The sequence below is a fragment of the Phytophthora sojae genome (genome assembly GCF_000149755.1).
Source record: "Phytophthora sojae unplaced genomic scaffold PHYSOscaffold_11, whole genome shotgun sequence".
In the NCBI taxonomy this organism is placed as follows: domain Eukaryota; phylum Oomycota; class Peronosporomycetes; order Peronosporales; family Peronosporaceae; genus Phytophthora; species Phytophthora sojae.
In genome coordinates, this window is record NW_009258125.1 from 1027422 (window position 1) to 1049327 (window position 21906).

The 21906-nt window shown below is 53.7% G+C and overlaps 9 protein-coding genes across 9 annotated transcripts; 6 read left to right on the forward strand and 3 right to left on the reverse strand.

Moving 5' to 3' along the window:
• Positions 1-575: 575 nt before the first annotated feature.
• PHYSODRAFT_526088 (hypothetical protein) lies at positions 576-770 on the forward strand (the record flags this gene model as incomplete). Its single annotated transcript, XM_009538023.1, has 1 exon — positions 576-770. A coding segment is annotated over one exon (195 nt), but the record flags the coding sequence as incomplete, so codon positions are not given.
• Positions 771-1193: 423 nt separating this feature from the next.
• On the forward strand, positions 1194-2342 carry PHYSODRAFT_527374 (hypothetical protein; the record flags this gene model as incomplete). Its single annotated transcript, XM_009538024.1, has 1 exon — positions 1194-2342. The coding sequence occupies one exon, from the start codon at positions 1194-1196 to the stop codon at positions 2340-2342; it is 1149 nt and encodes a 382-aa protein (XP_009536319.1).
• Positions 2343-3159: 817 nt separating this feature from the next.
• Positions 3160-5025, reverse strand: PHYSODRAFT_255978 (ABC transporter-like protein; the record flags this gene model as incomplete). The annotated part of the gene is made up of 1 exon (XM_009538025.1): positions 3160-5025. One exon carries the CDS (start codon positions 5023-5025, stop codon positions 3160-3162), a length of 1866 nt encoding a protein of 621 aa, XP_009536320.1.
• A 398-nt stretch (positions 5026-5423) lies between these two features.
• On the reverse strand, positions 5424-7395 carry PHYSODRAFT_565103 (ABC transporter-like protein; the record flags this gene model as incomplete). The annotated part of the gene is made up of 1 exon (XM_009538026.1): positions 5424-7395. The coding sequence occupies one exon, from the start codon at positions 7393-7395 to the stop codon at positions 5491-5493; it is 1905 nt and encodes a 634-aa protein (XP_009536321.1). The 3' UTR covers positions 5424-5490.
• Positions 7396-8083: 688 nt separating this feature from the next.
• On the forward strand, positions 8084-9994 carry PHYSODRAFT_306194 (hypothetical protein; the record flags this gene model as incomplete). The annotated part of the gene is made up of 2 exons (XM_009538027.1): positions 8084-9228; positions 9298-9994. The coding sequence occupies 2 exons, from the start codon at positions 8084-8086 to the stop codon at positions 9992-9994; spliced, it is 1842 nt and encodes a 613-aa protein (XP_009536322.1).
• Positions 9995-11329: 1335 nt separating this feature from the next.
• On the forward strand, positions 11330-12735 carry PHYSODRAFT_526658 (hypothetical protein; the record flags this gene model as incomplete). Its single annotated transcript, XM_009538028.1, has 3 exons — positions 11330-12010; positions 12230-12326; positions 12404-12735. 3 exons carry the CDS (start codon positions 11330-11332, stop codon positions 12733-12735), a joined length of 1110 nt encoding a protein of 369 aa, XP_009536323.1.
• Positions 12736-13081: 346 nt separating this feature from the next.
• On the forward strand, positions 13082-15347 carry PHYSODRAFT_306196 (hypothetical protein; the record flags this gene model as incomplete). Its single annotated transcript, XM_009538029.1, has 3 exons — positions 13082-13252; positions 13297-13504; positions 13540-15347. 3 exons carry the CDS (start codon positions 13082-13084, stop codon positions 15345-15347), a joined length of 2187 nt encoding a protein of 728 aa, XP_009536324.1.
• Positions 15348-15488: 141 nt separating this feature from the next.
• Positions 15489-17465, reverse strand: PHYSODRAFT_339994 (hypothetical protein; the record flags this gene model as incomplete). Its single annotated transcript, XM_009538030.1, has 1 exon — positions 15489-17465. One exon carries the CDS (start codon positions 17463-17465, stop codon positions 15489-15491), a length of 1977 nt encoding a protein of 658 aa, XP_009536325.1.
• A 2025-nt stretch (positions 17466-19490) lies between these two features.
• Positions 19491-20078, forward strand: PHYSODRAFT_526318 (hypothetical protein; the record flags this gene model as incomplete). The annotated part of the gene is made up of 2 exons (XM_009538031.1): positions 19491-19535; positions 19611-20078. The coding sequence occupies 2 exons, from the start codon at positions 19491-19493 to the stop codon at positions 20076-20078; spliced, it is 513 nt and encodes a 170-aa protein (XP_009536326.1).
• Between the last annotated feature and the right edge of the window lie 1828 nt (positions 20079-21906).

Below are 21906 nucleotides of genomic sequence, written 5' to 3' on the forward strand. Positions count from 1 at the left end.
ATAATTGGGATACGGTCGCTTTCCGAATACCGGAACGACAGCATGTGTGTAGAGAAGTATTTCTACTAGTACCGCCAAAAACTGAAGATGACTTTTGAAGCAAATACTACTGTAGTAGTATGCTACTACATGTACAGTAATGTGCGTCAATAAGGGACGTGTGGCAACTAATATCCTTACATACATTATATACAGCTGTCAGTCAAGAACACAGCTAACATTGATTTAAGTTAACTTTCGACAGGATCCTGGCGCTATTGGCTGGTTTCGCAACGAGCGCGACTACGTGATTGGCTAGTGAGGTCAGATCTAGCCAATCAGTGATTGAAGCTACCATGCGCGAACATAACTCCTTCCCTCCAACCCGCTCAGCGCGATCTCCAAGCACAACGGAATCTACCACATGGTAGCAACACCAGCGCCCTACCCACCCACCCACCTATTGCTCCTCGTCGACAACGCCTCGTCCCATGATGAGACGGGTCTCTGCTTGACGCACGTCCGCGTCGAGAAACTTCCGCCTAATACAACAGCGAAGATTCAGCCCATGGACCAGGGCATCATTTACTGCGTCAGTGCTGACACAGAAAATGATGCATGCACTTGGCTACATTGGAGAATCCTGCGATGATGCTTATACAGTCGACTTACTAACTGCCATGAAGTGGTGCGAGTCTGCGTGGGATAATGTGTCAGCTTCTACGATTCAGAAGTGCTGGTTGCACTCCGCGCTCATTAGTAAAAGCAGTGTGTCATTTATTCTTAACTAAATCTATACATTGTTCTTTCTTTTTCCACTTGTTCGCCTTAATAGCCTTTACACTCCTATTCATATCAGAGGTCCCTTATTGACGCACTTTACTGTACAAACCTTGAGCAACATTGCGTTTACTGTTCAGGAGCGCGTGTACCACCTAGAATGAATGTCATCAAGTAACTCGAAGTAACATTCATATTACGAATCCGCTTATAATCAAGTCTGTCCTAAGGATGTTGACCAGCACAAGCCGCATCAACTTAGCACGTAGATTAGCATCTACCTATGTGAACAGAAATGCGGGTGAGCAAGAGAGGATCATACAATGCTCCGGATGAGATCAGCCTTCCTCCAGGGAAGGCCCAACTCTCTTTTCAAAACAACCAGCAACAAGCCAAGTCAACAACCACCCCCAGTTCCCGAGCTTCATACTCCCATGACTCTCGCTACCCTGTCGAAGCTCTTCACGGCCGCAACGCTCGGCGGCAAGAAATCCCCCATCGAACTCAAGCATCGCGTCGTGATGTCGCCCATGACTCGTCTCCGCATGGGTGACGACGGCGTCCCCGGCCCTGTGGTCGTCGAGTTTTACACGCAGCGCGCCAGTGACGGCGGTCTTCTCATCACGGAGGGCACGAACATCAGCGCCACGGCTCGTGGATACTACGGAGCCCCTGGCATCTTCAACGAAGCCCAAGTCGAGGGCTGGAAGGCAGTCATGGAGAAGGTCCTCGCCAAGGGCGGCAAAATCTTCGTGCAGCTGTGGCACACTGGACGTGTGGGCCACCCGCTCGACCAGCCAAACGGGGAGCTGCCCGTTTGCTCCAGTGCGGTCAGCATGGAAGGCGTCCACAGTCTCGCCCCGACACGTGAGGGCCGTCTGCCGCACCCGGTGCCGCGTGCCCTGGAGACGGACGAGATCGCCGGTATCGTTGCGGACTACAAGTCGGCAGCTCTGAAGGCACTGGAAGCTGGCTTTGACGGGGTGGAGCTTCACTGCGCCAACAGCTACCTGATGGAGCAGTTCCTGTGTGACTCGATCAACAAGCGCACTGATCAGTACGGAGCCAGTGTTGAGAACCGTGCCCGTATCCTCTTCGAGGCACTTGAAGCTGTTCTGTCTGGTGTGGACTCGAGCAAGGTTGGTATCCGTATCTCGCCCTACGGAACCGCTTTCGGCTGCACGGACTCCGCCCCGGGCGAGCTGTTCGGCTACGTCATCGAGAAGCTGAACGACTATGACCTGGCCTACCTCCACTTGGTCGAGCCTCGCGGAATCCAGGCGCCCGCGCCTGATGCACCTGAAGGCGGCGTGCTTCCGATCTTCCGCAAGATCTACAAGGGCTTCATCATCACAGCGTCGGGATACGACCGTGAGGAGGCCATTAAGGTCGTCGAGGAAGGGGCTGCGGGCTGCGTGGCTTTCGCGCGCGACTTCATCTCGAACCCTGACCTCGTGGAACGCCTCAAGATTGGTGCCGAGCTGAACACGCGCAACAATCAGACGGCTTACCTGCCGCTCGGTGTCCCCTTCGAGACGGGCTACACGGACTACCCGTTCCTGGCGGACAGCAAGAAAGAGTAGACGAGCACTGGTACGTGGTACGAGAAATTTCGGTGTTTCCCTGCCCTGGTCGAGTAGTCCAGACTCATATGCAAGCGGTATGAGGATATATGGAGCTATCGGATAGAAATGTACAGCGGTGAGGGATGCATCGAGCAAGCTCCACGTATCGTAACGGAATTTTCAGACTGCCGATCCGGCACATCATGTTACGAGTCTTTTATTGGGTTTATGCACTCTTCAATTGACTGTAAGTTGTACGCGTTTACATGTGCTCACTCTGTTTGGCACCGCGGTCGCGTGGGAAATAGCAGCGTTTGGAAAGAGCGGAAGCGCGAGGTTCTACTGTAGAACGTTGTGTGCCGTTTACTCGGATACAAATATGAACCTATGGGATCGCAGAGATTCCGTTTGTTCAGTCACAGTGACCTGCGACCTATTAGTTTGTCCCACAAAACTCGTTGACGATAACGAAGGTTGTGGACATAAAGGAGCTGGCCTCGTTCAAGCACTTTGTACTCAGCGATAGCGATGCTACAGGCGGGGAATGCAGTTTGTTGAGAATAAGGGTAATTTGAAGAAGCTGAACAAGACGTGCGTTGAGAACGAGGCGCCACTGAACTGGAAGACGCCGGATGCCTACTACAACACCTACTTTGGCACAGACGATGGTGTGGCGCTCGAATAAGCGGAAGAAATGTGGTGAACCACTGGACCCAGGATTTCATGGAGTTATGAATAGAGAGGACTGAAGCCGTTCAGTGCATAATCATTTATTCTTCACATTAGTAGATTTGTGTAGATGCTAATTATTGTGGTAAGGTCTTCCTTGCCTTGTTTAGGCCTTGCTACGAAGGTTCAACCACAATACAATGAATCCGATGGCGCGGAAGCCAAAGTTGATCGCCAGAAGAATGAGCCCATCGCCGAGTGCACTCCGTGACACCAAACTGAAATTCTTCAGCACGTCAGCTCCCGTTTTTGCTGTGCAGTTTTCGACCGCAGCATCGCACGCAATGTGTGGCACTTGCTCCCAGAAAATCTTCATCATGGCCTCGAAGCCGTACTTGATGGGAGACACGTACTGGATCCAGACGAAGTACTTGGGGCAGTCGTCCGAGTTGATGAGCAATCCGCCGAACAGCAAGAACGGCAGGATCATGACCGTGCCGATGATGGGGGCGATATCAACTCTGCGCACCAAGCAGGAGACCATGTAGCCCAGTCCAACGGCGCAACTGTTAACCAGGATCATGATAATCTGCTGGTAGATGAAGACGTCGAATCCGTGGCCAATACCAATGAGGAAGTAGGCCGGCACGAAGAAGATAATGGGCAAGATAATCTGCATCGGGATCTCGCTCACGTTCTTCGAGAGGTACCACGAGAAGAGGTGGTACAGTCCGCCCTTGTACTCCCGAATAATAATTGGCAGCTCTATCGGCACCGAAATGAAGACGGGATTGGCGGAGCCGAAGGTCTGGTTGACGATCAGGAAGAAGAAGCCGCCCGTGAAGTTCTGGATTCCCTTCTGGTCCAGTTCGAGCTGCAGGTAGATGAGACCGACGATGAGAGCGATGAACAGCGTCTGGAAGATGGCAGCTCGGAATCCAAGACGATCACGAACGAATCGGACCACGTTCCGGTGTGCGAGCACACCAAATTGCCCGATGACGTTCAATCGAGAGTCGTGATACTCCTCGAGGGGGGCATTCTCACTTGCGTATTCGATCTGGGGCAGCGTCTGGCGCTGAGCCCACTCTTTCTTCAGCTTTTCGACGCGAGCCACGCCCTCAGCGTCCGTGGCCTTGTCCATGACAACCAATTGGCGCATGAAGTAGTCCGTCGGGTTCATCAGCGACGGGCACGGGTACCCTAGCGAGGCGAAATAGTCCACGGACTCAGTCGCTTTGCCCTGGTACACAGGTGACCCGTCCGACAGCAGATAAAGCTGGTCGAAGATGGCGAATACTTCCGATGACGGCTGGTGGATCGTCGCGAGGACCGTGCGTCCGTCGAGTGCGATCTGCTGGAGCTGCCGGATCACCGTCTCCGCCATGAAGCTGTCCAGACCCGACGTCGGCTCGTCCACGAACAGAATCGACGGGTTCGTCAGGATCTCAGTAGCAAAGGACAGTCGCTTCCGCTCACCGCCGGAGATACCACGCAGCGAGACGCCACCGATCAGCGTGTCGCGGCACTTCATGAGTCCCAGCTCCTCCATGACTTCGTCCACGCGCTTCATGTACTGCTGCTCCGTGAACGTCCTGCCCATGCGCAGCTTGGCCTGGAACACGAGGTGCTCCTTGACAGTGATGGTCTCGTAGAAGAGGTCGTCCTGCATGACGTAGGAGGCGAGTCGCTTGGTGGCGTCGCTCCACGGCTGCCCATTGAGCACGATCTCTCCTTCGACGGCGGAGTTGCGGCCGGAGATGCAGTCGAGGAGCGAGCTCTTGCCGGCTCCAGAGGGCCCCATGATGACGAGCAGCTCGCCTGGTCGAGCTGTACCATTGACGTTCTGTAGGATGACCTTCTCCTCCTTCTGCTTGGTTCGAGGGTTGATAGTGGCGGCCTTGAGGCTCAAGTTGCGCCACTGAAGGGTAAACTTGGGCGCTGCAGGCGACGTGAGCTCGGGCTTGGGCGTCTCCACTTGAATGAAGTGGTGGTCGATCGAGGTCGGGGAGACTGGAGCGTCCGACGTCATCGTGCTGATCAGTCGATGATGAGCTGTGTGTGCGTGTGCTCGAGACCGGAAGTTGTGATGTGAGACCAGTCCAAGTTGGGCGATGGAGGTGCCGGTGGTTTCGGACTCGGACGCCACGTGCGACTCGACTCGACGCACTTCGGTCCAGCGGATCTCGACCAGACCCGAACTCTACCGCTGAACCCTCCCGTGGTTGTGTGCGCAATGATGTCGTGGTCCGTGTAGGCTGGTATGAATAGCAACAGCATCAGGCTTTCGGCAATCGCGCTCTATTTTTTAGTCGCAACTAACCGTCCAGAGCTCTCGTCCAATCGTAGCGCGGCGTTTAACATGTTGAAGTGGGCATTATCATTAGAGGGGTAGGGAAGCTTACGCCTCAGAGCAATCATACAGATACGAATGTAGCCATGTGGCATGTTAAACTGTGGGACTGGTGAGCAACGTCACGCAATACTATGCAAAGCTTTACTTCTGCCGGCGCAGGTTGAGCCATAGGCCGAGGAAGCCGACGGCTCGGAAGGCCAGGTTGATGGCGATCAAGATGGCGCCGTCAGCGACCGCCGAGCGCGACTCCATGCTGTAGTTCTGGAGCACGTCGTCGCCCGTCAATGCCGTGCAGTTGTCCACGTCGCAGGAGATGGACGGCACTTGGCGCCAGAAGATCTTCATCAGCGCCTCGAAGCCGTACTTGATCGGCGAGACGTACTGCACCCAGATGAAGTAGTCCGGGCAGTCGTCCGAGTTGATGAGCAGCCCCCCGAAGAGCAGGAAGGGTAGAATAATCACCACGCCGATGATGGGGGCGATGTCGACGCGGCGGCTGAGGCAGGACACCATGTAGCCCAGTCCTACCGCACAACTGTTGACCAGAATCATGACGATCTGCTGGTAGATGAACACGTCGAAGCCGTGGCCGATCCCCATCAGGAAGTACACGGGCACGAAGAACACAATGGGCAGCAGCACTTGCATGGGGAACTCGCTCACGTTCTTGGAGAAGTACCACGAGAAGAGGTGGTACAGTCCACCCTTGTACTCTCGGATGATGATCGGCAGCTCCATAGGCACCGAGATGAAGACCGGGTTGGCCGACGCGAACGTCTGGTTGACCACGAGGAAGAAGAAGCCGCCCGTGAAGTTCTGGATGCCGTCTTGGTCCAGATCGAGCTGCAGGAAGATCAGACTCACGACGAGCGACACGAAGAGCGTCTGGAAGATGGCGGCGTGGAACGCGAACTTGTCCCGGACGAAGCGGATCACGTTGCGCTGGACGAGCACTGCGATCTGGCCGATCCACTCGAGTCGAGAGTCTTCGAAGTGGCACTCGCTCTCCCGTCCTTCGCCATGGAAGTCCTCGTGGTCGATCTGTGGCAGCGACTGGTGCTTCAGCCACTCCTGCTTCAAACCTTCAACGCGAGCTACGCCAGCTTCATCAGTGGCTTTGTCCATGACCACCAGCTGACGCATGAAGTAGTCCGTCGGATTCATCAGCGGAGGACACGGATACCCGAGCGAAGCGAAGTAGTCGACCGATTCGGAGGCCTTACCGTGGTAGACAGCAGCTCCATCGGACAGCAAGTACAGCTGATCGAACAGCGCGAACAGCTCGGACGAAGGTTGGTGGATCGTGGCGATCACTGTGCGCCCGTCCCGAGCGATCTGCTGTAGTTGCATTGTCACCGTCTCCGCCATGAAGCTGTCCAAGCCCGATGTCGGCTCGTCCACGAACAGAATCGACGGGTTCGTCAGGATCTCCGTCGCAAACGACAGTCGCTTGCGTTCACCACCGGAGATGCCGCGCAGCGAGACGCCACCGATCAGTGTGTCGCGGCACTTCATGAGTCCCAGCTCCTCCATGACTTCGTCCACGCGCTTCATGTACTGCTGCTCCGTGAACGTCCTCCCCATACGCAGCTTGGCCTGGAACACCAGGTGCTCCTTGACGGTAATGGTCTGGTAGAAGAGGTCGTCTTGCATGACGTAGGAGGCGAGTCGCTTGGTGGCGTCACTCCATGGCTGCCCATTGAGCACGATCTCTCCTTCGACGGCGGAGTTGCGGCCGGAGATGCAGTCGAGGAGCGAGCTCTTGCCGGCTCCAGAGGGCCCCATGATGACGAGCAGCTCGCCTGGTCGAGCAGAGCCGCTGACGTTGCTGAGGATGATTTTGTCTTCAAGCTGCTTGGACTGGGGGTTCTCGACGGTGGCCTTGAGGTTGAGGTTGCGCCATTGCAGCGTGAACTTGGGCGCTTCGTGCGACTGGAGCTTACGGTTACCCCGTGTTGGGAGCACCTTTGGGGTCTCCACTTGGATGAATTGGTGGTCGGGAGCCTCCTGCTCCAGGTTGAGCGGCGTGGAAACACCCGAGGGCATGGCTGGCTAGTAGGTTGGAAGCTTGGTGCTGACTGAGGTGTGCGCGCGAGTCAGCAAATTAGAGAATGAGGTCGAGGTCGAGGTGTCTGGTAGTAGATGGCCGATGGCCGTTGGGCAATGATCATCTGTCACAGGAGGCGTGTTGACGCGAAGATCGCGGAAGATTGAAGTCGAATGTATCCATTTGGAGTGGAGGCTGCGACTGCGACGAAACACTAGCAGTGGAGGTGCACAGGGAACAGGGGGCAGGTAAGAGAAGGCGATGCCACACTTCGCTTATGGACATGCATTCCAGTCCGGAATAGCTCAAGCCTCAAGCCAATTAGCAGTGAAAGAGGGCAGACCGACCATGACCAACCATTGCTGAACCAAGTTGAAGTGAGCGTCAACAGTCGCCGATTAGGGCTAGATAATAATCCACACAGAGTGGTGGTCACACACATTCTGGTGCAATTTCAACATCAACATTTGTATGCTTAGGACCTCACTTGTACACATTGCTGTTCGCGTGTGGCACTGTTTAACCACATGAAGCAGAGGAAGATCACATGGTCAAACTTTTTGGTGCAGGCTTTGCGCTAAGGATCGAACCCCCCCCCCGAAAAGCGTTATAGTCTTGCTTTTGCGCAACTGTATCAAAAATTAGACCCACATGTCAAATTAGCTCCAATTTGTATCATACCCGAAAATGTCCGCGGAGCTGGATCGTCGCTGGGGCTTCTTAGCTCCCTGGTGCGCCGCGCTGAAGGGCCTGCTACACTACAAGTACCCAACGCATGATGAGGCGCTCTGGGACATCCGGAAGCGCCGCCTCCAAGTGCGATTCCCGACACGTTACGACGATACGGAGCTGGGGGGAGACTTCTACTGGGACGGAGACGACGAGATTGAGTTCTCGGATAAATTCCAAAAAATCCGCGAGGCGCTGGCTTTGTTTTCCGCTGTGGCTCATGTGGACCAATCAGCGTGGAGATATCTGCTGGATAATTACTGCAAAGTGGATCTTGGCCAAGAGAGAGAAGATATTCCAGCTAGATTTTTGGCGTTCCTGGACCTCGAAACACAAGAAGACTTGGCCTACGAAGGCTCATTTGACCTCGACCCAGTCCAGCTCTGTGATACTCACCAACGGAAACACCCTACAGACGCCTATGTGGCTGCATTGCGGAAAATCTCAGCGCTGGATAAAAGGCTAAAATCCGATAAACCGGGCGTGGATATTGAAATCCCCGTTCGGTTGTATTTTCCAGGTATGGACATCATTTCGGTGGATGGCCCCCAGAAAGTGTTCAATGATATGCAACTGGCGGAGAGGATGATCCGGCGCAAGTGGGCGAGGTACGAAGAAGGTCCGAAGTGCAGGCCGGTTGATCCAGGGCAATTGAGGTGCACTTTTGTGCTCGAGCCGATGATCGCGAGCTTCAACGACTGCTGGATCACCCCCACAATGGCGGAAATGCTAGAGCATCATGTTCGAGCCAACGTCTGGTTCTCGCAGTTGTCGCTGTGGGTGAAGCTAGACCCTGACCTCAAGACGGACTTGCCCAGATTAAGGCTGACCTTCGCGAAGATCATGGCTGCGGTTTTCGATAGCGCTCACCGCTCTCCTGAGCTAGCGAATACCGCTTACCACACCAAGATTGAGCCTTCTAGCATGGTATCGAAGAGGCTGCAGTTGGGGACCGTCCATTTGAAATATAACTGTTGGCTGCGGCCGAAAGACGTGGAGGCGATGTTCTCAGCCATTGCTGTCAGCCAGACGACCTCAAAGCTCTCGATGCGCCTACAGATGAGGGAAGACCAAGACAGCGTCAAGTGGTGGAAATGGCTGGTGTAACTTTTCTCGAAACGATCTCGCGCTCGCGCTTCGATTGAGTCACCCGCGTTTATTTCAATTGGAAGCATGACTGTCGAAGATGTGGAGGCTTTTGCGCCGGTGCTGAATTCTGAGCACCCTGAGGAAGAAGTTTGCGTCTGCCCTCGAGGTCAAGTGGAAGAGAGCTATGCTACTCTGGAAAGTGAAGCTCCGATACGCTGGCAGTTTGATGAAGAGGATGAATATCCCGCTCTCAGTTTTGAGTCGCCAATACGTTACGTTCGCACGTGTAGTGATTACGGAGAGAGCGAGTGGGTGGATGCACTGGTGCCTGGGCTTGGAAGGTGTCAGGTTCAGAGAGATGATCTGGTCTTTGATGACACTGAGGACGATGTCAGGTCAACAGCATTGACTTCTCTTACGCTTCAATTTGCCGACTTTGATGATCCAGACTTTGACAGCCTCCCCATCTTCTTAGCCGCTGTTGGTTCGTCGCTGAAGTTCCTGACACTAGGAGTCGCGTGCATGGAGTTGGACGACATTTTACGTTGCTGCCCGAACCTCCATGAACTCGTCATCCGCGATCAACTGGTGGAGGAGGCACGGTTCAACTTCGCTGAATACCGCTTAGTAAATGGGTCTTTGCCTTCGCTGAACTTCAACTGCAACGATGTAGCAGAACTTTCCAGAGCCCTCAGTGACACCAAGAACCCCCTGTCGAAGTGTGCGCGTCGGATACGGATTCGACTAAATCAGCTCGTGGCTGGATTTTCGACTCGATAAACGTTTTGCCAATCGCGGATTGAAACGGATTTGAAGGCACTTTTAGAGATGTTGGAGGTGAACCGAACACTCGAGTATATCAATATTATGAAGCTTTCGCGAAGGACTTCCAACACTGCCACCTCCAACCCATTGATCGGACACTGAATCTCCCGCTGGAGACCCAAGAGCGCCTTCCTCAGCATTTTTGATCGCCAAGCGGATGAAAGTAAGAAGTCCAGGGCTCGTTCATCCAGGCCACCTCATGCATTATGTCAGCACGTGCTGGAAAATATCTTCACGCTGGCATCGCCGCCAATTCTTCGACGGGTGCAATTCGACGTAAAAGGCGATAAAGATGCGAGTTGGGAACTTAATGAAGCCCCCATTTGAATGTGATGGCCATTCTGGTTCATTCAGTAGCCAAGTAGGTTACAAATTACTTCGAAGTAGAATGAGATGAACTCAGTAGTATTAATAAGTGTAGTGCGAACACACCACATTGAACGTCGTGGTTGTTATGGTAGAAGGAATGATTTTATGAATCGAGGTCAGGTGCAGACCCGGGACGTTGGAGTGCAGTCCCTCAAAGATTGAGGGCACTAGGTGCGATCAAAGAAAATGTCTTCGGCTCATCTTGTATTACGGTGTGCAACTCATCCGATTACTACTTCAACAATAGTAGTGTCGATATCTACAGGCAGCATCAACCTGTCCTTAATGGTGGTGCCGTAAGTCATTAGCGAAGGTTCTCTCGTAACTCTCATAAAATCGCTAGCGTGGCGTCAGCTTTGCGGCCTCGTCCATCGCGTCGGCCAACTCGTCGAGCTTCAAGCTCTTGAAGACTTTCGAAGGTGCTATCCGGCCCGTTAGCAGGATTTGGATCATCTCGGTTTCCTTCTCCCCCATTTTGGCTGCGTTCGCGGCTATATGCGCTTCGGTCCATTCGTCCAGGCTTTTCAGCATCGCGTGCGCCACCTTGAAACACGTCACTCCCGTTATACGATCACTTCACATCTCTCAGTCACACAATGCGGCAACTTCGAAGCTTCTTGCGTCGAGTTTTCAAGTTCTTCGTCAGCCTACAGGTGGAATTACGCGGCCACTACTCGGCTGATCGGATGCGCAACTTCAACGAGTACCGCAACACCGCCTCGGCATGTCGAGCGCTATTCCTCTGCCTTTTACTTCCCTTTCCGTGTCTTACTATTCTCACGATGGTTGACGCTCTACCGTTGGCCCCACCGACCGACGGCCCCGACAAGAATTACATGTTCTGGATACGAGACAGCATCCTCGTAATCTTCATCACTCGCTCCGTGTTCGAGCAGCTGCAGATCAACGTCCCTGACCTCGATGCATAAACTCATCCCGTCGATCGTCGCCACTGCAGCAGCCACGTCGTTCAAAATTGCCTGTGCAAAGCCCGTTGGATTCCCGCTCCCTTTCCAGTTAGTTTTTGAAATTCCTGTTTGGTTTCCCACCCTCATCTCGTGCTTTTTGGTCTTCTTCGGTCAAGATCTGTGGCGCGATCGCACGTTGCTCAAGGAAGTGGTGACGACTGTGGTTGTCATGCACTGCCAGATATTGTTGACGGTGGTCTACCCCGTCTATTTGTACGGATATACCAGCATCGGTCCGTCGCAGCAGAAATACTACGTGATTCTACTTCCGATCATTAAAATACTCGCCAAGAACCTGATCAGCTCCGCGTTGGGCACCAGATACGATTTACTCCCGCAGATTATGATCTTCAACGTGGATGTCTTCAACGCGTTGTATGTTTCGAACTCCATGGAGAATTCAAACAGTGTCACGACCACGCTACTGATGGTCCTAATTGATCTTGTGCAGGCCTTGATCTCACTGTCGGATATAACGCATTTGATCACACCAGTGAACCAGCTTCGACATAAACTGCCTCGAGACCACCCATTGAAGGAGGCCTGCTTTGTGGATATTGCGCTTCAGATTGTTAAAGAGAATCCCAAAGTCCAAACGCAGCTAAGCAAGCGACGGTATACTACCGCGCTTGGGGTCCTCACAGCGCAGCACGCCAGCAGAGACAGCATCCTTCTCGCAAGTGCGACGAATATGGCAGAGAACACAGCTAACAAGATCCGATCGTGGAGGAGGACCAGTTCTGCGCGGGTCTTTGCAAGTGGGGGGTCACCACGCGTTGAAACTTTCCCGTCACCCCGTCCAGAAAAACTGGAATCATTCATTATTCCGGATGCTGCATTATCTCCAAAAGAGCGCCAGGTGTTCGTGGAAAGGACCGCTCGAGTGCTTTTCACGACTGAGTTTGTCATTCTGGTGGAGTATACAGAGGTCATCGTGCCTATCATCTACTGTGCGTACCCTGAAATGTTGGCTGCTTGTTCAGAATAATGCACATTTCCTCACAGATTCACCTTTTAATTCTTGCAGGCATCTACACTGCTGCCATGTTTTACCTGCCCAATCGGGAATACTATCCGCTGCTGAAGGACATCGACGAAGCGGGACTCCGAAGCAAAATAATGGACGTGCTTATTTACGTGATGGTGGAACTGGTGTCGCTCCTGGTTATCGGCTACGTGATCCAACACAAGTTGCGGATTTCGATGCTGCAAGTGCTCTCGTTCGGGCTCGACAAGAGCTGGCGAATGGTGCAGTCCAACCTGCATCTGTGGATCTTCTTCACTGTCGAGAGCTCGATCGAGCACAGTGGTAAGTGCATGCATGTACTGCGACAGATTCCTGTTGAACAACGAAGATAATTGGCTGGAATGTGCCTCACAGGAACCGACTACAGCTTCGCAATGCAAGTGCAAGCTTAAACAAAACTTGATTAACTATCTATTTTCCTTCCAACCAGCTGAATGCGAAGTTCGCATTCATGTGAAGTTCGCATTCATGCGAACTTCGCATTCAGCTGGTTGGAAGGAAAATAGATAGCCAATCAAGTTTTGTTTAAACTTGCACTTTCGAAGTCGGGTTTGCTGTGGTGAATTAATTGCATCTTTTTGTAGAGGCCTAAATATAAAACTCGTGCGATTATTTCAACTCGATTCACTAAGTACGAAATACACAAAACAAGGGCTAAACTGGTCAAACACACCTAAAATGGAGCGACGCTGGGGCTTCCTGGCGCCCTGGTGCACTGCTATGAAGGAGCGCATCGTGTACCGCATTCTCTCGTGCGAGAACATCGCGTGGGACGTCAATCGGCGCCACCTGCAGGTCTACGTGCCCGGACGTCTGGACAAGTGGACCACGGGGAGGAGGAGTCCCCCCGTCAGTATCTCACTGAGGCCGCGTACAAGGCCCATTTCCTCAAGGTCCAGGAAGCTCTTTTGCTGCTAACAGCAGTGAATCATGTGGACCACACGGCGTTTCGGTATTTACTGAAAAATTCTGGCGTGAATTTCGGACAAGAAGGAGAAGAAAAATTCGAAGAGGAAGTTCCCGCGCGGTTCGTGCTGCACATTGATCTGGAAGAGGCGAAGACTGAAGATGGCTCTTTTGACTTGGGCCTGGTGCAATTTTGTGTGTTGGAGCACCCAAGCGACGAATTTGTGAAGGCGTTGCAGAAAATTGCGGCAAAATTGGACGAAAATGTCCAGCAAGCTGCAGCGTCAGTGGAGATTCAAGTGCCCGTCCGAGTGTACGGGTCGGAAGGGTTTCACATCCCCTGGCAGCTATGGTGGCTACTCATAAAGCAGAACAAATCATCCAAGAACGTCTCAAGCAGCAGAAACAGCGCGCTTTTGGTGGACTGCTGCAGCCTAGATATACGCCGGAGCCGATGGTCGCAGACTTGGAATGCGTGCCGATCACGCTGGAGATGGCTGATACAATGGAGACGCTGATACGAGACAATATGCGGTTCTCACAGTTGGTGCTGAGCACCGACGCGGATGGCGATGCTGCTCTAACTGAAGGCCAAACGTGGCAACTGGCATTTGCCAAGCTTATCACGCGTCTTTTTGACAGTACGCGACGCGATCCCACACCGGAAAGCTATCCGTATTGTCTACCGGAAACTGTAGCACAACGGACTCCAATTCAATCGATGATGTTGTCCTGCGAGGGCTGGAACAGTGTTTTCCCCGGGTTCGCGTCGATGTGCTCAGCACTTGCGGTGAATCAGACCGTCTCGAAGCTCACATTAGAGCTGAGCGTAAGCCTGGACGACACGGCTGCCAGTGCCCGTGCCTGGAAATGGATGGCGTATGCATTTTTTTCCAAGCAAGCACGGCAGTTTTCAGTGCTGCAGTCGCTGGGGATTTCTCCGACCGTAACGTGCAGCATGAGCCGAGCTGATATTGAAGCTTTTCGAAGTGTGATGCTGTCCGATTACCCTGAAGAAGAACTTTTTGGGTCTCCTCGTGGGTCTGTCGAGTCGGGGGATGCCACACTGACAAAAGGAGCTAGCTTTCGATGGTATTACGACGATGTCGCTCGACCGACTGAGTTCAGCCTGCTGTCGATGGATTCGCCTGTGCGGTTTGTACGGACCTTCAGCGATGACGGCGAAAGTGAGTGGGTGGATGTGGTGATTCCCGGCTACGGAAGATGCCAAGCTCAACGCAAAGATTTAAACTTTGTTCAGGACTGCTGCCCGGACTCTATGTCGCCGACATTGATGTCACTAAAGCTGCCGTCTAACCCTGGGTTTGGTGATGGAGTGCCGCTGCTTTTATCCACTGTTGGTCCGATGCTGAAATCTCTATCATTCGATGGACCGGTGATGAACACTAGCGATAGCTTGTTCCTGGACAATCACCCACACATGGAGGAATTATCTCTGCGCTCACCCAACCTCGACGTCCGTCTTGACTTTAAAGACTTCGATTCCAGTCGTGAGCAACTTTCCACTCTGCGCTATGACTGCACTGACGTTCCAGGCTTCGTACGAGCCTTAACTGACGCTAGCAACCCGTTGGGAAGCTGTGTCAGGTGGTTGCGCGTCAAGTTCGCAGACATTTTCTTCTCGCATGGAGAAGCCGCAGTGGATGATACCGTTGAGGCTCTGCTCGACGTGTTGGAGTGTAACCAAGCCATCGAGTTTGTCGATGTTGTGGCGCCTCCCGAATTCCACGTTCTCTCCGCCGCTTTCCGAGCCTTCCACCTCAAGACGCTCCCAAAGTCGCTTCACCCACTGCCGATCGAGTGCAAAGTCGCGTTCCTGAGTGTGATGGCGACCACGAAACCATCTCGGAAGAGAGCGTGCAACTCGCAGACGTCGGGAAAGCCCCCTTGCCAGCTAAACGAGCATGTTCTGTCCAAGATTTTCGCGTTTGCTGCTCCGCCGGTGATCCGCAAAGTTTACTTCCGCAAACTGCTGGACGATGACTGGAACGACGACGAAGACGATGACCCTCTGTAAGCCTTCATTGCCAGGCTGCAGTACCAGCACCAGTGTATCTTGGTAATGAAAGACCAGTACGACGCTCTCATGGTACGATTAGTTCTTATAGTCAATGTTTCATACTGCTGATATTTCTACCAATAACGCTGTCGTTGTTCTCTACGCCGCCACAGTGAACGTGTCGGAGGTGCTTACGTAGGGCGTCAGCTTGCCTGTCAAGCTCTTGGAGTAGCCGCGGTGGACGAAGCGGTACTTACCAGGGACACTCGTACGTCCTCCCGAGCGGATGTTCCACTCACACGTGTTCTTGCTCTGAGCGACGAGGTGGCGCTCCCAGTAGTAGCGAACGACCCAGTGCGCGTCGGTCATGACGGTGGTGAACGCTCCGTTAGAGCCGAGCTTCTCGACATCGCAGAAGGACGAGACCTTCGTCAGACCGTTCCTCGGGTGCGCACCGGCAAACTCAGCCGACGCCACACTTCCGACTGTGTAGGAGCTCGAAGGCTGCGTGTGGACGTAGGTGAAGCTGTGGAAAAGTGGCGGCGTGTCCATCACCACGCCCGTGTCGAGTGTGTCGAGGTCGTCACGGTCGATCTGCAGCGGAGTCGGCCCGACGTCCAGCGGCACAGAAGGGTCGACAACGGACGCTGCTACGCGAGCTAGCTCCTGCTGCACTGCGGCCAGTTGATTCGGGCCAAAGATGGTGGAGGCGCCTTCGTAGTGCTGCGTGACGTACTCCTCCCTCGTCGTCATGTATCCCGCGTAGCCATTGCTGACTGAAGCCAACTCAACCTCCGTCACACCGGCAGGCTTTAACGCTGCCTTCACCGTCTTGAGGATGCGTCGGCCAGCCATGGTTGTAGTCTCGAAGTTGGTGACTGCAAGGCCGAATTGGCCGATCTTGACGATCTGCACCGGCAGAATGGTCGGCACCCAGGGCTTCGGCTCCATGAGCCCGACCGCCAACATGGGGATCTTGTCCGAGTTCTGGCAGCTCTGCACCCACTTGGGGGTCTTCTTGATGATAGCGCCGAGCGTCTTGAAGAACGGGTTGGCCTTCAGGTTGCCCTCCGTGAACATGCTGAGGCCACGCCCGTCTTCTGTGCCAGCACCGAAGTTCTGACCCACAACGGCGGGACACGTTCTACCTGCGTACGGATCGGCGGAGGTAGAATCGACCCCCTTCAGCGTGACGTTGGAGAAGTCAACATACGACAGGTTGGCCACGACGGAGCCCTTGATGAGCTCCGAGTCTCCGTTGATCAGCGCCTTGAGCGTGTCGTACTGCCGCTTGCCCATGATCTCAGCCGACTCAATGGTAGTGTTACCCTCTCCACGGTACGTGCCGTCGCCGTTGTCGATCAGGTTCGGACTCACGTCACCGGCATTCGCGATACCAATTCCAACCACGACGTCATCCAGCTCGTCCTCAAGAAGGAACTCGGCGTATCCCTTATTGTCGCCACTGATAAGGTGGTTCTTGCCCTTGAGACTATTCGGGTGCACAGGGTAGAACGCCAACACTCCGCGTAGTTTGCCCGCATCATTGAAGAAATGGAGCGCGCGCATCGTCGTGTCGATGTTGCTGGGGTACAGCGCTCGCTCGGACTCCGGGTTGGCCAGGTAGGCCTTGAGCGAGCGGTTGTTGCCGCCCTTGGTCACCTCGCCCTTGTTCCAGCGGATGGAGCCGCTCTCAACCGAGTTGTGCGCGGCGTCGATGGCAGCCACGATACCGCTCACGATCTTGTCGAAGTTCTCGGTAACGAACCCGAAGATGGAGATATCATAGAGCGTGTATCCTGCGGTGCCACCGGGACCAGCGTGCGTGTGTGTTGCGTGGAGGATGACGTTCTGCTCGGTGTATAGTCCGTGGTACTTGGTGGCGAGATGAGCGAGGACCTCTTGGTGGACGAGCTGCATGACCGCCATGAGGTCGCAGTGGACGAACATGATTCGGCTGTTGGAGTCGGGGTCTTCGATCAGGAAGGCGCGCGCGTACTGCCGGTTCAGAATGCCCGAGGTGGTCTCAGTTGAGTCAGCGAACCCCATCATTACGATCTTAGCGGCTGGCCCAGTGATGTCGCTCTTGCCGATGCCGATGTTGTACGCGTTGGTGAGCTGGAGGTGGCCCAGCATGAACACCAAGAAGCAGAGGAGGAACGTCCTCAACGCCTTCATCTCGGCCGACGCTGACTCGGATGTTTGGAAATGAGAGCGCCGTGTGACGACTACTTAGACCTAGTGGTTGGCACGAACACTTCTCTGTACTGTATAGCAGTACCTGGCCCAGAAAAATATTCTGGAAGGATGAGGAAGCTTCATTCCTTGCGCTTCTCTGTCATTGCATCTATCCAATCAGGACAAGTTCTTCAATGAATTTAGCCAATCACGATCGATTCGTGTGTATCCCAACATTTTCCCAATTATTTTGGGAATTTACAGTCTTGCTAGAATAATGTCCAATACAAAAGTTTAGTGTAATTGTTGCATTACTCATATTTGACCGCAAGTTCCCAATACAAATCATGATTGTATCGTTGGTGGCTGTGACTCGTCTGCTTTCTCTCCTCTCCCATTTGAAGAGATGCAGCGGGCGCCGAGAGGGCTTGACATCCCGCAAGGGACAGCAGGGCAGGAGGCAGCGGCGATGAAGTGCTTCAGCGAATTCTTAGCTCTTGCTAACATGAATGAGGAGTCAATTGCTAGTATTGCGAAGTCGCTGTCTATTCCTGATGCTCTACCAAGTCAAAACTTTTACTCTTTGCTAACCGCCTTCTCCATATTCTTGCAAACTAAGCCACGTGCTCGAGGAGGCCGTCTTGCTAAGGCTACTGCTGGGGCTATATGTTCCAAGTTGTGAACCTGCTCCGAGAGCGGTACCCTCTGTACTTGTCAGACAGCAAGCGAATTGCGAAAATACGCGACAAAATGGGTTCAACTATTGAGGAGCGAAATTTGCTAGCTGGCGTTCAGACTGGTGAAGCTCCAGGCTGCACGCTCAGCGACTTGCGTGTTCTGGTGCAGGAAACTGCGATTGAGGGGGTTGGCTCAGGTTATAAGAGTTTGCATGACGCTGCTGTACTAGCGTTAATGTGGCAGCGTTTGGTCGAGCGATCGATACCTGTTTTGCTAGGAAGAGCCAGCTATCTATGGCGGCATCGGGGGAGCTCTTTCTGCATCTAGCTCGAATCAAGACTTCGGTGGTTCAAGGCATCTCAATTTACAAGGCCGCGACTCACTGGGAGCAGTGTATGCTGCACGGCCTCCGAATGCTGTTCGTCGGAGCGTCGGAGCCTTCCAGCTATGTGTTCCCGCTAGTACCGCACGCGGCGGCATCGGATTTACCAGGGGAGAAGACCTACAGCCAAGACGAAGCTATACTCTACTGGGGGAACCTTGAAGAGAAAGCTGAACCAAGGAACGAGCCACCAACAAAGCGCGTGAGAGGAAGGCCCAACGTGTCCAAGTATATTAACGACGTCATCACCACGGTCTGCGAGCGCCAAGCCCAGGCCTTCTGCCCCGCTGCCCCCGACGCTCACCGCAAGGCTGAGCAGCCACTCCTTGCGCCGCGGCTCCGCAGCGTATGCAAACGCCTCACCGCAGCTTGCGATCCAGTGGATCTCGAACCGGGGAGCTTGGCTGCTGGACTCGCTCACGAAGGCGTTCGCGTACGTGGGTACCACGACACGCGAGGACCAGAGTGTCGGCAAAGTCCTCGCTGGATACCGAGACCCGCACCTGCCATGCGTCACGCCCACGATTGCCACCTTGAGCGAGCTTCTTCCTGCGCTCGAGTACGCCCAGCTGCTAACCCTGCGCGGCCAGCTCTTCAAGAACGTCAGCGGCTTCACGGACACCACGCTCAACGTTGACGCCTTAGTCCTGGATGCGGCGCTCGCGTCCCTGCTCATCCATCTTGACGACGTCGCGACGGCAGTCCAGCAGGAGCAGGCTGCCACAGGCTTCACATCGCATTACCTGTACCGCTTCCACGAAGCTCTGGACGCAACCAACGTAGCGCTGGGAGCTCGGCTCTCGCTGGACACGTGCATTGGTTGGGGTCGGCAGCTTCGCACGGCTTGGCAAACGGAGAACTTCGGACAGCTGGGTGAACGCAGCAATGGAAACACCACCATACTTGCCGCAGCCGTCACCCAGATGCTATCGTCCATCGCAGCAATGCAGCGCACACTTCAGAAGCTCGTCGCGGTCCACGAGAGCAAGTCCACCAGCGCTGACGGTCCTGCTCCTTGTCGCTGTGCTGGCCAGGCCCCGCAGGCGAGCACTGACACTGTCGTTGAAGCGCACTCTCTTGCTAGCTGCTTCTACAACTGGTACACACTGGAGCTGTGGCACACGGCGGCAACCCAAGAGAAACAACAGTTTGTTCGCGCTGACCTCAAGGCAGGCGTCAACATCATGATCATAGCAGGGCGAGAGGTAGACGTACCAACGGCGCCACTGGACCGGGACGGCGTCGCGTATCGGCTGTGGAAGCAGCGTGTCTGGACGCTAGCGGAAGACTTGGACAAGAAGGTCAACGCTGCGCTTGGGAGTATCGACGGTAAAGGCCTATCCAAAACCGCGGGGTCGCTACGGAAGCGCTGGAGAAAGCTGCGCGTTGACCACTGCTCTGCGTACGACGCGCTCTGGTCAGCATTTATCACCCGCAAAGCGAACGGTGGCATCGTCGACCGCTGCACACCAGCAAGTCACCAATGGAAGCAAAAAGAATTGGAGTCGTAGGATCACGCAGCTTGTATTAACGCTGAATACATCCCTATTCATACAACATGGATAATCGAATTCAAGGCGCAAATGCACCCGTCATCGCCATCCCCACAACTTAAGCACAGCGCATGGATTCCCGTCAGTCCCGATACAAAGTCATACACAATAGAAAAACGCTCACATACCGTCAGCGAGCGCGCACGACCTCGTGCTTGGCCGACAGCTACCAAAACCGGCAGCATAACACCCGCCCTGCCGGGTTTTGTAGCTCCTTTCGACGGGTCCTTGCGTGGGGCGCGTGGGGGCGCCTGGGGGCACTCGGGTCTGGGGTGGTCGGCGGGGGAGGCGTGCGGCACGCTCGGAGCGCGCTGTCGTGTTGGAGGTTCGGGGCGGAAAGTGTGAAGGCGGAGAAGGCTGCGCAGCCGGCCAAAAATAAAGCCTTAAGGTTTTTTCTTGGCTTTGGAGCCGATAAACCAGTCCATACTTTGTTGAAGTCATTTGGAATCTCACTTATGATTGGCTCTCCTCATTGGGAGCGGCGTTTGGGACCTGGTTGATTAATGTCAACTTGACTTGACAGTGTCAAGTATTGTGCGTTTCATGTATTTTGGCGGAGAGGCTTAAATATTGACGATTTAGAGGACGACTTATGCGGGATCACGGTTCAGTGATTTGAAGGACGAATAGCCATCGATGAAAAACAACGAATGGCGGTTGAACCATCCGCCAATCGTTTTTGCAACTCGCCAAGCTGCAACTTGCGTGTTAGTTAGCTTTTCAATGGAGTATTTGTATGCAGCAACGAGAAAATCCTGCGCTATGCGCTGCACTATGGGGAATAGTTTTTACTCTCGAAGCGTGAAGTACTTCAGCATTCAGCAGTTTGGCTAAGTAAGTTGGTCGTGGCAGCTAATTCGCGCTTTGAGCAACGATTTGATCGCAATGAACAACGATTTGTGACACCGCGAAGACGAGTTATAAGACGAATAGAGTGCGCAAAATCCTTGAAAGCGACAATACCCATGTCTCCGGTTTAACGCTAGGACTGGTCTCGGAAGGTCTGGTCGTATCGAACGACGTGTTCAGCTTGGGGATAACGCAAATGAGGATGACATGCGATAACATCTGTATATTGCGAAGGGCATACATAGTATACAGTACAGAGAGGCAACAAATCTTGCTTGGGCTTCGTTGTGACTGGGATGAGTTGACGAGAGAAGAATGAGAGCGGTTGGAAACCACAGATAAACATACCGTTTCTACAGAAGGTGCTCCAAAAATACAGAGCGTGGTGCAAATCTACAGAGGGGAGCGACAACCAACAGAAGACACTACCAGTCCTACAGAGAGGTCGTGCAGGAATACAGAACTGCGCCACTAAATACAGAAGTGCCAACTTGACGACTTTTGATTGGTTTAGACCCACAATATTCCCAATAGCACCGGCTAATACTTCACAATACGGCTATCCCAAGTTTGTCTTTGACGGATGCGCACATTCACTTACTGGCGGAACTTTGCGCTCGTCAGCCACACCAACGAGCAGCCCGACATACGTTCGTGGCTGGGCAGAGCTGCAGGGAATGTATAAAAGCCAGCCTCAGGTTCGCCAGCTAAACCTCGACATCTTTGTGCTAGTGAATACTTCGGAGACGTGTAAGAACACAGGGCGCAAGAGTCCGTGGCAGCTAGCATGGAAGATTCATGAGATAGTGGTTGGTTTAATGTACTCGAATCGCTGGCAGCGACAACTTATCTCTTTTGTGTGTTTTTAGGCTGCGTGGCGATAAGAAACATCTTAGTCATTTTGGCCTCCGCCTTCTTCGCTTAGCTTTGTGCTTAG